The 15942-nt window shown below is 38.5% G+C and overlaps 1 protein-coding gene across 11 annotated transcripts in view; it reads right to left on the bottom strand.

Moving 5' to 3' along the window:
• Nucleotides 1-15942, bottom strand: part of Med12l (mediator complex subunit 12L) — a 340622-nt gene that overhangs the window by 24359 nt on the left and 300321 nt on the right. For all 11 annotated transcript variants that reach the window (XM_036191125.1, XM_036191135.1, XM_036191130.1 and 8 more), the window contains one exon: nt 14983-15218. In XM_036191125.1, coding sequence (XP_036047018.1) covers nt 14983-15218 — 236 coding nt within the window. The remainder of the gene's footprint in view (nt 1-14982; nt 15219-15942) is intronic.

Raw genomic sequence — 15942 nt, 5'->3', positions numbered from 1 at the left:
TAGAACTTACAGATCTCAAACCGCTTTCGATGCGCTTTCTCCCAATCCCCCATGTGGGTAGACTACTGACTTCTTTTTCAGACTACAAACGTTACCAACTGTAAGCCTCTCAGCGAAGAACTTCTCATATGACCTTCTACGTACTAGAAGAGCATAAATGCTTTTCTAGGTAGGGAGGAGTCTCTAACATGTGACACTCCATCACAGGCACTACCCAAGTCCAGTGGAGAAAGAGGGCATGCTATATCTTCATCACGTATAAAATTCGCAGGGCTTCTTTTTTTTTTTTTTTTCTCTCTCCAAACTTTATTTATTATGTATACAGTGTTCTGTCTGCAAGTACATCTGCAGGCCAGAAGAAGGCACCAGATCTCATTACAGATAGTTGTGAGCCACCACGTGGTTGCTGGGAATTGAACTCAGTACCTCTGGAAGAGCATCCAGTGCTATTAACCTTTGAGACATCTCTCTAGGCCACCCAGGGCTTCTTAATTAAGTGTTATTACATCGGTCTAAAACTACATTCAGCCATGTAATCTGAGGAAATTTTAATATCTACTAAGACTAGAAGATAAGGTGTACTCAATGAAAATATTCCACATCAATAGCAAATATAATTCCAACCAACTACATGTAGAATAAAGCCAGTTAATTTCTATTAGCCAGTCTTAATTTAATATACTTTGGCCTTCAGAACATTAATCAATATGGACAGACATATATGAACTTTATGTTCTGGTTACAGAGGTTATTTTATGGAAGCTTGCAGTGATAATTACAGGAAAAATAAGCCTAGTTTCTCACCATCCCTGGATTTTCCCAAGACTTAATTGTCAGGAAAAAATAAGTTTACTGTGTAATTATTTTACTGCTGTCTCACAATTAAAAAAAAAATGGTACTAAATTATAGTTGTATGAAACCATTTTAGTGTGCTTTGGAAAAAGTAAATATATTTCTAATAAAGAGAAGAGATGAAAATGTAATTTAGGTAGGAGCATACCAATACTAACCATACTAAGAATGCAACATATGTCAGGCCTGGGCTGCTACAAAGGCATGCCTAAACTCCAGTGATCTGACCCCAAAGACAGAACATCCCAATTGGAGTAGATACTTCCAAATGTGATGCCAAGGGTGAAAGTACGTAAATACCCATGGGTACTTATTTTTTAAGGACTAGTGACTTAAAATAGCCCCATAACAAATCTAAAGAAAAATGTATCTTTGTAGTTGTTATGAGATACTGAAACCAAATGTATTCTACATCGCATGGCCGAGTCCTCTATTCTCCACATGTAAGTAAGTAGATGGCTAACAAAATATGAAAATATGAACTCAATGGAATCTTTAGAGGTTCTTTGTCTCATCTCAGGTCAGGGATTTTTAAAATTTGTATTTCATTTCCAGTTTATATCATTTATTTATTTTTACCTATATAGGTCCTCTCTCCCTCCCTCCCTCTTCTCTCTCTCTCTCTCTCTCTCTCTCTCTCTCTCTCTCTCTCTCTCTCTGTGTGTGTGTGTGTGTGTATAAAAGCTTTTGGTTTTATGGTCTTATGGGATTCCTGAGTGTGCAAAGGTGTGGGTCTCTGTGACTATAATTGTTTCTTGTGCCTTTTCTTGGGCTCTCTATTTTTGTCATATTATGATTTGTTTGCTTTTGTTTTAGCTTATTATATTTTATTATTGTCCTTTAGATCCTTGTTTGTTTTCTAAAGAGAGATAGAATAGGGTTGGATCCAGATAGGAAAGGCAGTGGGGAGGAACTGGAGGGGCGTGGGAAGAGGAGGATCACAATCAGGACATACTGTAGGGAAAAAAAACTATTAAATAAAATGGAAAAAAAAACCACATACACACACAAGCAGAAAATTGCTTGGGTTCATTTATGAGTTAAATTCCTCTAGACATAGTGAAACACAATTTTCTGAGTACATCTGACCACTTCAGTAAGACTCTAGCCTTTTAGAGTAAGGTCCCAAGAAAATATTCTCATTACTCTCTAAGTATAACCCTGTCACCACATGGTTGGAACTAAGAACAGTTGCCCAGATTCCCACTTTGGGGTCATCAGGAGCCCAACTTGTCTTCTCCCAGTATCCAAATGGTTATTAGTCCTCAAAATTCTATGCTGAGGAAACATTTCACCAAGCACAGATCTTTAATACCATTCCTTCGATCTCTAATTCTTGACATTAGTAGCATATAAGGTCTCTGAAGTAGTGCTGGACTTCTGTGGGGGATAAGCACACATGTATCACCATGTTTGCAGACTGAAGAACACTCAGCTACTATATGTAAGTTAGAATCCTAGGAATGACAGCCATTTCGAGTCAGCAGGAAATAAGATGTATGCACAGCTACACACACACACAAGGCACGGCTAACGCTTTGATCCTCCTCTGATTACTAAACATCAATATGGAATACACTATGACTAATCATGTTGATCTATCTCAGTCTTTTTTTTTTTTTTTTTTTTTTTTTTCCGTTTTTCCGAGACAGGGTTTTCTCTCTGTAGCTTTGGAGGCTGTCCTGGAACTCGCTTTATAGACCGGCTGGCCTCGAACTCACAGAGATCCTCCGCCTGCCTCTGCCTCCCGAGTGCTGGGATTACAGGCATGTGCCACCACTACCCGGCCTATCTCAGTCTTTAGGTGACATACTTTCTGGCAAATAGTAGCTGAGGCTATGGAAACTTAAGAAACAAAGTATACATTACTTTCTACATAAAAGGATCACAAAAGTAACTCAAACAAGGGTGTCACAAACTTGCTAAGAAGCATGGGAAGAACTGAGGAGATGGCTCAGTGGTTGAGAGCACTGGCTGCTCTTCCAGAGGACCGGGTTCAATTCCCAGCACCCACATGGCAGCTCACAACTGTCTAACTCCAGTTCTAGGTGATCTGACACCCTTACACAGACAAACACGTAGGCAAAACAATAATGCACATAAAATAAAAATAAGTCATAAGACAGAAGCATGGAAAAAAAACTACAGTTTGACATTCTGAAATTCATGCCAATCATTTGTATCTGAAGATGAGCTATTCATGTGAACATATTGTGTCCCATCCCCCATATCCAAGGATAGCAGAGGTCTAGAATATTCTCCCTGAGGAAAAAATATCACAAGTTCACTGGTACTCACCAAGTTGTTTTTTAATATTTTTAGCATCACATAGAGCATCCTAGAAGGGAAATACCTTAATCACTCCCCTCCACACTAAAGCAGATTCCTGATTTCTTTTTATTTTTTCTTTTTTTCTTCCTACCTTCCTTTCTTTTTTGTAAGAACAATGCCAGGAACATCTTATTTCAATTTGTAAAAAGGCAGTTAAATTTTTTTTTAAGAAAAAATAAATATCAAACAGAGTGGGGAATAGCCTTGAATTCACTGCTACAGGGAGAGACTTTCTAAACAGGACACCAATAACATAGGTACTAAAATCAGCAGTCAACTGGACCTCATGAAATTGAAAAGCTTCTGTACAGAAAAAGATGCCATCCTTTGTACAAGAGGTACCCTACAGAAAAGGGAAAAAAATTAGCAACTACACATGTACATGTGTGTATGTGTACATATGTATATATAAATATATAAACACACACACACACACACACACACACTCTCTCTCTCTCTCTCTCTCTCTCTCTCTCTCTCTCTCTCTCTCTCAAAAACTACACATCAAGAAAACAACCTAATTTAAAAATGAGGTACAGCCAGGTGGTGCTGGCACACGCCTTTAATCCCAGCACTTGGGAGGCAGAGGCAGATGGATCTCTGTGAGTTCAAGGCCAGCCTGGGCTACAGAGTGAGTTCCAGGACAGGCTCCAAAGCTACACAGAGAAAACCATGTCTCAAAAAACCAAAAGACAAAAAAGTAAATAAATAAATGAATAAACAAACAAATAAAAAAAAATGAGGTACAAATCTAAACAGAATTCTGAAAAGATGAAATGTAAATGGCAGAGAAACACTTAAAGAAATGCTCATCATCCTTAGTCATCAAAGGAATGCAAATCAAGACATCTTACAGCAGTCAGAATGGCCAATATCGATAAAAGTAATGACAGCTCATGCTGGTGAGGATGTAGAGTAAGGGAAACATTCATCCACTGCTGGTGGAGTGCAAACTTGTCCAGTCATTATGGAAATCAGTGTGGCAGTTCTTCAGGAAGCTACCTCAAGATCCAGGGGTACCACTCTTGGTCATATATCCAAGGAACTCTGTATTCCAGTATTGAGATACTTTCTTAACCATTTTCATTGCTCCTCTACTCATAATAGGCAGAAATTGAAAGCAGCCTAGAGACCCATCAACTAATGAATGAATGAAGAAAATGTCATACATTTACACAATGGAATATTACTCTGCTTTAAAAAAAAAAAAAAAAAAACTAGCAACGCCCCCAAAATAAAACAACAAACAAAAAACCAAAAACCCAAAATCATGGAATCCAAAGGTAAATGGATGGAGCTAGAAAATAATCATCTAGAGTGAGATAACCTAGATCCCAAAAGATAAATAAGATATATATTCATGTATATATGGATGTTTATTGCCAAGATGTTAACATTCAATTAGCAGGCTATAATCAATATAATCAAACAATTTAAGTATAGAATAAAGGACTAGGGTGTAGGGAAGGAGCTCCCTAGGAAAGAGAAATAAAAAAGTTAGTTATGGATGAACAGAGTGGGGTGGAGGCGGAAAAATGGAAGGATCAAGTGGGGAAGGGAAGAAAAGGGGAGATGAGAAGGGAAGCATGGGGAGGGACAGATAAAACCATGTACTATTTGAGGGGTACCTAATACATAGAAGCTTCATAAAACATATACGTATGAAGATGATCTAAATGGATTTGCCAGACAACAGAGGTGGGGGAGGAGAAGCCCCATCTGGACACCTCTCATCACCAAAGGAAGCCTACACTTCAGGGAATAGGCTACATCTAATTGAGCTTTTAGTTAAGGGGGATCCATGGGAACAACTCAGGCTATTGCCAATGATATGGTTTCTCTTCACAACTGGATGTCTCGATCAAATCCTTCCCTTGAGGTCTCAGGGAACCCCAAGGAACAGGAGACAGAATGATTGTAAGAGCCAGAGGGTATGGAGGACACCAAAGAAATGAGGCCTTCTAAACACAGCAGGACCGTGCATATATGAACTCACAGAGACAGACAGCACACACAGGACCTGCACGGGTCTGTGCAAGTGTGGTCCCAGCACTCTGAGAAGTGGACATAAACCTCCATACCATACCCAGGAGTTGTCGTCAATAGGTAACAATTCACAAACGAAAATTAGTTCTCTTTAAAGGAATCTCACCAGGTATAAAAATCACTCTAAGGATAGGCCCGATGCCCAGTAGTAGATGGCCAATACAAAATGAACAATGAACTGGGTAGCATCTTTGGAAGGGATTTGTCTCAAAATGTTTCCTCAGGACATTTTTTTTTGTTTTTTAACTTTACAAGTCCTTTGCATATACATAATGGCTTCCAGCTTTTTTGTTCTTGGGGGATTCCTAGGTGTGCAGAGCTTTGTCTGTCTGTTGCTTTTCTTATTCTGGTCTGTTTGATTTCTAAGGAGAGACAGAAAGGGTGAGGATTAGGAGGGGAGGGGAGTGCAAGGATGTCAGAGGAGTCCGGGGAGTGGAAATGAAATCAGAATACATTGTATGATCTATTTTTGATGAAAGAAAAATAGAGGAAATTTAAAAAAAATATTCAAGTGGTAAAATGTTATTTTAAGCATATGGTAAAATGCATATTTTGCTATGATAAAAAGCATTCTCTGTTGATGATGATGTTGTTGATGATAATGATGATGATGATGATGATGATGATGATGATGATCGAAACAACATAAGCCAGTATCTGTTAATAAATCCCCTAGCAAAAACAGTCCTACTTATGAATCCTCATTTGGAATCTACTGGGTGTCCACAGCTGAAATGATATATATGATATGAACCAAAAGTTATGGTCATCATAGGAGACTGGTCTGTTTTGACTACAGAAGACAGAGAAATATGAGGTCCTAATGACAAGTTACAAATATATGATGTTTTTAGAAAGCCTTACTTTAAATATAATTTGACTAATATCAACTGATACCAGCATTAATTGCTAAAACTGCCAGATTCATTCCAAAGTAAACATACCACAAATACATGCCTTCATTACAACATAGTCTATTAACATGCCTAGACATGATGGACATAACTTTTTATGTTCCTAAAACAGGATAGTAGTAAAAAAAATAGGTTAAAATTATTGAAAAGATATGAATTCCTATTTATTTGAATGAATATAAAAACAAAGAACATTCTTTTGACTTCAAACAAAATATTTTGCCTGCTGTAACATCTTCCCCCCACCAAACATAATTGAAGGATTGGAAAATGAATCAAGCAAACTGTTTTCTTTTGGACAACATTATCAGCCTGACAATAAAAATGCTTAATTCAAGTTTTTTATGAATAAAATCTTACATGCTTACTTAAGCATAAATTCTCAAGAAAAATTAAGAGTCCAGAAGTGCTTTCAAACCTTGCTTTACCAAAACAACCATTAGAGAAACTGCCCATGCAGTCAGCATATAATAGCCCAAATATTTCAAAGTTGGACTATGCAAATAAAGGTATTTGTACCAATATACAATATTACCCGTCCAAATGCCATATGACAAGCTGACTTACACTCACATCTATTGTTTCTATTCTAATGTTTCTTTGATTTACATTGTGGGTTGGCTGATACAGAAACTTAACAGTAATTTAATGAAGAGCATGCATTCTTGGATAGCTCAGCAAAGCCAAAGAGATGAAGTCTTCTAACATATATTCTCAAGAATATGCTCAAAAAGCACCCCCAAAACAAAGAGAATATATTCTCCATCCCAGAAAGAAAGCAGAGATGATGCATTTTGATAAGAATCTAGAAACAGGTACTACACTTGATCTTAGCCAAAAGGTACATATCCATTTCTCCAACCAGTGGGCATTTAGGTTGCTTCCATTTGGAAGCTATCAGGAATTAAGCCATTGCTGACCTACAGTTTTATAGATATATGTGCTACATGCATTTTTCTGGAAATGAACTTCTTCAAATTGCAACTGCTTGGGGCAGAGGCTATAGAGACTCTATCTCAAAAAAAAAAATACAGAACAATGGAAAAATGGGCAACTATTACATTTGAAGAAATTCAAGTGTTAACAATGGTTTCAAAATCAAAGGGCAGCCTTTAAAAGGAGAGGCACACTGAACCCTACAAACCAATTGCATCAGAATAGATGGAAAAGAAAATAAACATCTCATGACATATGTGTTGAAAAAAAAAAGAATCTGGAAAGAGGCAGTGAGTGAGATATGACTGTAAGGGTGTACTGCTTAACATAGGTCTATTGTCCTACATCAGCTGGTAAGTCAAGCCATACACTCCTCTATTAACAATGCAAGTTACCAAAAAGAGAAACAAGAGTTCAGGAATAGGAAGATTCAAAACTAGGGTTGGGGTAGAGTTACCTACTGTCTGTGTTCCTGTGAGTGCTTAGGGTTTCTACACATGCACATGATAAATATCATGAGGTCATCAAGGGGTAAACTCTCAGAAAGAAATTCCATTCAACTGAGCATGGTCAGAGTGTAGATGAGATAGAGACTATAGTTGTTACCCATTATAGAAGAAAGGCCCACTTTTGATTTTCATGCTCAAAGGGTAATGCTATAAAAGCTTGAAGATTTTTTTTTTTTTTAAAAAAAGGAGCTGACAGAAGGGTGTTACCATTATGTTGTCAAAGTCTTCTAGAAAGGAGACAAAGAAGTTACAGAAGTCCTACAGAAAGGGGATAGCAAGAAAATACAAAAGATTTTGTTAAGCCTATTACGCATGTAGCTGAACTTCATATGAAAAAGTGATATTTTAAAACAATGCTTTAGGAAGTCAAAACTCAAAAATTTTCATTAATTTATGCCAAAGGATGTCACTATAGCCTAGGGCATTGATAGATAAAACAGGAATACTCTTGTGGAAGAACAATACATCCTGGAAGTTAAATGGGGGTAATCAGGTCAAGATACTTACTGTTACTAAAGGATATTGGAAGCCAACTCACTGTAAACTACTATGGCTGCCTAGATTCAGTGTCGGAGCTCAGGACATTTGGGTCACAGACAAGATAGGCCATACATTATTGGTGAATGTAATTATATATCTAGGCCCAGGATATATAAATGAAATACAGCATTTGACTGATCACATATTCAGTCAACCACAGTAAACAACAAACATATTTGCAGAACCATCATTTTTTTTTTTTTCAAACAAACGGACAGAATCTGATATTGAAAAAGGCAACTAATTCCCAGGTGAGTTTTCATTTTATCATTTGGAACTATGTTCCAAGAACTAATGGTAACTATGATGGTCAAGCTTGTACAAGCCTCCTGAGTGCTAGAGACAGACACAAGAAAGAACATTAGACCCTTGCTTTACTAAGGATCAGCATATATGAGAGGAATGTCTAAGCAAAGAATATCAGTCCTTATCATTTTAGGTACAAATGCATATATCACTGCATTTGCATGCTGGTCCTTGGTTTCAACAGTTACATCAGTGTTTCATTTCTTTGCACTTTATCCAACCTTTTGCCCTCTCCCACTAAACAATAAGTTATGCACATTTTCCTCTAGGCTAGATCTTAGCATAGTCAACTATTTTATGCCAATATCATCATTCAGATCAATAGTAACACAATATAATAAGCAAAAATCTAAATTTCCTATACATGGCTTCTACAAAAGGACACCATGGTAGGATGTACATCATCTGTACTGGTTCGGGTTCCTGAGTTCATGTCTGTACAGAAATTTTTCTAAATGACACCAAGTGAAAACATAAGTTAAGTATCAAAATTCAAGAATTCTTCAATAAGACTCTTTTATCTGACTTTAACTAAAAACCATCATTTAAAGTATGCTCAGTTCACATGATATGGATATTTATATAACAGAAAGCATGAATGACAAAGTAATTAAAAAGACCTAAATTTCATATCATTAGGAAAAATTCAAGGTAACACAGAAATTAACAACAAAAGTAATGAATTATAGAAAAGTAGAAGACATGTGTGGCATCATTTATATACTTCTTCAGATCTGTAAAGTAATGGAAGACAATATTCACATTGATGGAGTCAAGCTATGCAGGAAAAGCATCAAACATTCATGGTAGTGGTTACTGATTAATAGAAAGGGAGGGAAATGAGAGATCATTCAAGACCCCAGTCACATCTATAAAGTTTAGTCTTTTACAAAATAAGCAAGAGCCAGGATGTTGGAACACTTATTGAATAAATTAACATGAGGAAAGAACATAGTACTTCCTTTCTTTTGTCTGTATTCTTAAAATATACCACTAAGGAGAGAATGGGGAGAGAAAAAACAAAGACAATATATTCCAAAGTGATAAAACCTATACGTAAAGTTTTGATGAGATCAACTACTGAGCCATGGATGGGTGCTCAATTTGAAAGGCCACAGCAATCTACAGCTTTATATGTGTGAAGTCACAGATGGACTTTTTTCAACTGTTTACCAACTCTGGGAGGCTCTGATTCTGTCTTCCTTCTTTTCTTCAACTACCTACCTTCCTGATGATAACTAACTCTGCTTACAAATTCTTACAATGCTTGTAGAGACCAGGCAGCTCTGTCCTCTGTCAGAGACCTTCTCTTTGTGATTATAGAAGGGAGGCACTACTAAGAGCCCCTGGTCAACTGCTTTCTGCCAAATTTGTCCCAATAAATTTAAGCTGAATTTTTCTTTGGTCTAACATTCTTGGGTTTCTAATATAAACGGTCTGGCTTCATTATTATAAATGAGGGTAAAAATGGCTTTATGTACTGAATAAAATCAGGAAAACACAACACTGGGAATTGAGGCATAGCACCTTTTTCTTGAGTCAAAACTCAAGATTCCTTTGGTTAAATCCCTTCCTAACATGACTGACATGATAGAAGTGAGGAATGAAATTTCTGACAGCCAGAGGGAACTACTAAGTCTAGGATACAGTTAACAGGAAATAATTCAAGCAGCCCTTTGCATTATTATAATCAATAGAACAAGTAGAAAACAAAATGCAGTGATACATCTAATATGGAAGCTGGAACGAGCCTCTCTAGGTTTATGGGACAGAATTCAGATAATAAATATGTACTGCTCTAGGAAAGTAAAATGACTATCAGGAAATCAAATAGAACTGCTTTTATTTAACCCATTCTACTGTTGCCAAACAGCAAATGTGGCAATCTTATAAGAGACAATTAATGTAATTATACAAGAAACATAACTGGTAAGTTTTGACCCACTTTTAATGATTAGTTTACCCTTTCTCTTAAGTACTTCTATGGGCTAGGAATTTCAAATAAGTAAGGTGTAAGCACAATACTAATAAAATAAGATATGCACAGCAGATAACATCTTTAAGCACTTACTATGAGCCAGCCACTGTTTCACTGGTGAAATCTGTGACAAATCATTAGTTGTACAATCACACTATTCCTGTATTAGTACGAGCTAATGGATGAAACTGAGTCACAGAGCTAGTGTGGAACACATACTGAAGCTCTTATAAATAAGAGAAAGTGAACAAAAACAGAGGTCAATCACTTTGGGGATAAAGTCAGAAACAGAAGAATAAAAACGGGTTTCTTTGCCGAACCATCTTTGTTTATGTCTACAGGGGCTACTGCTGTAGGAGACTTTCAGTTACAATTATTAGCACCACAACAAGTAGTTAGATTAGAGGCGAAGACAGCAACTTCAGACACTCATAAGGAAATAAAGGGCTGTCTGTAACAGAAAATTGCAAGACTGACTGAAGCTCATATCTAGCCTTCGGGGGGCCAGAAGGTTGTTCACAATGTTATTTCAGTTTTTCACCTTGTATCAGGTAAAGAGCAGGATTCTGCCGAAAGCATCTCTTTATTAGGTGGGAAAAGGCTGAAGACACTCTGTAAGGACTGAGATGCTTGCAGACTCCGACACTTATGTCTTCTTCTGTGCAATGAGGTTGTCAGAGCGGCCAGAGCAGAGGTCACTCCAGAAGCACGCATACAGACAGCGAGGGCAGGGCTGTGTGGGTGCAAACCGCACTGCTGAGCACTGCTGAGGTAAGGCTACGGGGAAGCTCTGGCCATCCGGGACTGGCTCTTGAAATCAGGCATGGGTTCATCTCTCCTCATGTGTGCTCAGTAGGTAAAAAGGGTAAGAAAAAAGACTCTGAAGCCCAAGGGCTGACCCTGTAAGATAAGCCAACAAGCATGGCTACAGAAGCAGCCACAGCTGAGCCTAAGAAGTGTCTGGCAGAATTCCAAGACCAGCAATAAACACAGATGTGGGTCTTTTTTTTTTTTTTCTTTTCATGAAATGATTAGTGCTTAGAAAAGCCTATTGTGTCCAGCATAGACTGTAACAAGTTATCAATATGATTTACATTTCACACAATTCTACCTTTACTCTAGATTTCAAATGATTATTGAAAGGAGATTCTTTTCTCTCTACAACATATTTGGCTATATTCTAGATACATTAATAACAAATATTACTGTGGTGGTTTGAACAGGAATGGCCCCCACAGGAACATGTATTTGAATGTTTGGTCATGAGGGAGTGGTGCTACTTGAGAGAGATCAGGAGATGTGGTCTTGTTAAAGTAGGTGTGACCTTGTTGGTGTAAGTATGTACTGGGAGGGGTAGGCTTTCCGGTTTCAGAAGCCCAAGCCAGACCTAGTGTCTCTCTTTCTTCCTGCTGCCTGTGGATGCAGATGTAGAACTCTTGGCTCCTTCTCCATCACCATGTCTACCTGCATGCTGCCATACTCCCAGCCATGCTAATAGTGGACTAAACCTCTGAAACTGTAAGCAAGTCCCAATTAAATGCTTTCCTTTTTAAGAGCTGCCTTGGTCATGGTGTCTCTTCATGGCAATAGAACAGTGACTAAGAGAAATACCTACTAGAAGGGGGAGGAGCTCACCATCCCTCAAAAGCACCTAAGCACCATGCAGATACTCCATGTGTATCTTGTTTATTACAAAGGGGTTCCTGCTCACATGGCTGCATAACTACGCAGTTCTCTTTCTTCTGAGAGGGGTTGGAGATTTAGCTCAACGGTAGAACACTTGCCTAGGCAGCTACAAAAGGCCTGAGCTTGATCTCCAGAAGACTTCATATTCCTCCTCCATTAGCCAACACATGAAGAATAATGACATTAAAAGGTTTATCTGGCCAGGGGGTGGTGGCGCACACCTTTAATCCTACCACTCAGGAGACAGAGACAGGCAGATCTCTGTGAGTGTGAGGCCAGCCTGGGCTACAGAGTGAGTTCCAGGACAGCCAGGGTGGTTACACAGAGAAACCCTCTTTCAGAAGACGAATTTGTTATTGGTTAGGAAAGCACTGGGAACTTTTCATTGTTGAAGAATGTGAGGAGCTGGCGATACTATGAAGCTGATTTACTATCTGAAGACAACATTTAGGACCTTGGCAGTTAAAGCAGCTGAGATGAAGAACAAAACAGAATCAAAGCACAGGCACGAAGAGTTAGTGTGAAAACACACGGTCTATCAGTTCCTGTGCTTTGAATTACCACAAGTCTGCAGGGGGAAAAAAGACACTGAGGTATGTTTGAGTGTTTGGAGGAAGCCACCAGACATGCCTTTTAGGTCACAGGCCTGCAAGTATACCTTTGACTACACTGTTTTATTAAACTCCCTAGTTGTCATGGATATTGGGAAGTGAACCTTAGAGAAAAAACATGTTTACCTGTATGCCAGTAACCTTTTCTCCAGTGCTCAGAACCACTTTCAGTAACCAAAGCTGAATTCCCCAGTGAGTTTGAAAGTGGGCTACAATTAAGAAAAGTTCAGCACTGTGATAAAAGAGCAAGCAGATGTAAAAAATAAAGAGGCAAGTTCATTTAGGTTTCATTTACTTTAAAAGTTCACTTTAGTGGAATGGTTTATCATTTCCTAGTAATGTTTTAAATTCCTCTTAAGAATTTGAAGCAAGATAACCGGGTGGTGGTGGTGGTTGGTGCACGCCTTTAATCCCAGCACTAGGGAGGCAGAGGCAGAAGGATCTCTGTAAATTCAAGGCCAGCCTGGTCTGTAGAGTGATTTCCAGGACAGGCTCCAAATACAGAGAAGCCCTGTCTCAAACAAACAAAACAAAAAGAAGGAGGAGGAGGAGGAGAAGGAGGAGGGGGTGGGGAGGAGGAGGAGAAGGAGGAAGAAGAGGAGGAGGAGAAGGAGGAAGAGGAGGAGGAGGAGGAGGAGGAGGAAGAAGAAGAAGAGGAGGAAGAAGAAGAAGAAGAAGAAGAAGAAGAAGAAGAAGAAGAAGAAGAAGAAGAAGAAGAAGAAGAAGAAGAAGATTGTGTCTGCTCACCCTCCAAGAACAGCTAAAACTGCAATGAAGTTTTAAATGGCCTCAAATATGTTGCCTATTTAAGCAAAATCACTAATATTTCAAAAGCGTTTTACTCCAGCTCTCATTGTTTGTGTATACTAGGCAACTCTAACCAATATCTAAGGACTTCAAGCAGTTGGTGAAGTCAGGGAACACCCGGCCCATAGTAACTTCTGCTTAAGTGGAAATGAGGATACGAGAGTTACAAAGGAGCCAGGTCTAGAAAGGCAAGAATCCCGGCTACTGTGGAGTTTCTTGTTTTTCTTCAAGCAGGACACACATGTAGGCTGGCTCACACAATTAAAGTGGCAAAGGCACTCCCTAAACACAGGGTTGCTGTGGGATCTAAAGAACTATCACATTTAATATGCTCATGACTGTTTGGGCGCAGTAAGTGCTCTGCTAGATATTATCATCAGAACAGTGCAACTGGAAAATACAAAAAAGTACATAAACTAGAAAAAGCAGATGCAATCCTACTCTACTCTTTTCACGCACACATTTCACTTGTATAGGTTTATAGGTTTCATGGGTCTATATCAAGGTAGGTATGTGTCATTTTTATCACTGTCCATTCAATACAATCACGGTCTAGAAAGAATGGTGACTTACAGGACATAATATCAGAAATATCAATAAAAATTACACTCAAAAGCTTAGCATAGTGAGGCTCTCCTTTAATTCCAGCACTTTGGAGGCAAAGGCAGATGGATCTCTGAATCTGAGGCCAGCTTGATCTACATAGAGTGTACCAGGTCAGCCAGAGCTACATAGTGAGACACAGTCTCAACAAAGTGAGACCCTGTCTCAAAACACCAAAATACAAAAAGCAAACAAACGAAAATACCAACAAACAAACACACACACACACACACACACACACACACACACACACACACACACCAAAAAAAACAAAACAAAACAAAACAAAACAAAACAAAAAACTAAACTTAATATTTCTGCACCGGGTATATACTACAGGGGTAAAGTGCTTACCCAGCATGTATGAGGCCCTGGGTATAAACCAAAGCACTTCACACACATATACAAATTCCATATACTGACCACTGTTTATAATTTACTTATTGTTTGATACAGACCTTATTGAATTAGCACTTAAAACAATGAAGGAGAAAAACACCATGGCTTGAGAGGCACAAAATTAAGTAATAAATCTGAGGATAATGCATAAAAGTAATGCTAAAATGAATATAAAATCTCAAAGTAAATATAATATAGAATAGAGCTGGGAAGGTCACCTCAGAGGTAAAAGGCCTACTTCTGAATGATTACAAAGTCCTTAGCACTTTTGGCTTCCTCCCAAAGTCAATAGAGAAATACAAAAGGGGAAGAATATTTATAAACACATATGAAGGAAATATCCCTCTACCCACACATGTACAGAGATGTGTAAGCAGCAAGACTATGCACCACACCCCAAACTCATTCCTAGCTAGAGGAGGGGAACACCTGAGGAGGATTCCAAGGCTAGCTTTGAACAAACCTGTTGGAAAGGTCGAGTCTGGGCCTGCCTGAGAAGCCGTTGCTGCTGCTGCTGCTGCTGCTGCTGCTGCTGTTGCTGCTGCAGAAGTTTCATCTGTAGCAACTGCTGCTGAGATGTAATTGCATGAAGGGAGGGTGGTTGCAGCATGGCACCTGAACGCCTCTGCAGCATGTTGGACAAAGCTTGCTTTGTATTGGTTGGGACAAAGGAGCCTGCAGGGTCCAACCTGGAGCCACCTATAAAAGCAGCCAAAAAGAAGGGTTTTCAAAAGCAACATGTGTTCTTTGATTACAACAAGAAATCTCACCTTTCTTACTTTATGAGCAATGTAGAAAATGATATACTACCCTCCCAGCTCTAAGCATTAACATTCTGTTAAAGAGCTGTCTAATTTCCAAAAGTAAAAAGCAATGGTATGCATGAATAATAATACTTTAACTGCTATTATGGAGGCTGCATTTCAGTGGATAAAATGCAATGCCTGAAACAAAGATGATTCAGCATAAAACTTTGGTCATGTGTGTGGTAAGCCATGTACATCCCTAAGGATGTACATATTACTTGAATAAAAGCATGCCTTGTGCTATATTTTGCAAAGTTTCATAAGCCGGGCATAGAAGCTCTCTCTACTCTAAACAGATCTGAAGGCTATATCCTTTAACTTTTCCTTTGGCAAAATTTAAAGGCCTATTTTGGAAATGGGGAAAATGCAGAGAAAGGAAGAAGGCCAAATAACAGCAAGGTTGTTTGATAAAGCCTCAAGGAATCATATTTTTTTATATTTATCTGAAATTATATATAATACATTCTTGTATGTATATGTGCATATATATTTGCACACACACGGAAAAAGAGAGGGAGAGAGAGAGAGAGAGAACGAGAACTTAAATTATGTTACTTGGGCTGACAATGCTCCCCACAAGAGCCATACCCCAATACCAGGTATGAAAAATCTCCATT

This window comes from Onychomys torridus, chromosome 6, assembly GCF_903995425.1.
Source record: "Onychomys torridus chromosome 6, mOncTor1.1, whole genome shotgun sequence".
NCBI classification, from domain to species: domain Eukaryota; kingdom Metazoa; phylum Chordata; class Mammalia; order Rodentia; family Cricetidae; genus Onychomys; species Onychomys torridus.
The sequence above is the reverse complement of the archived record's forward strand: the minus strand, read 5'-3'. Positions and strand labels throughout refer to the sequence as shown.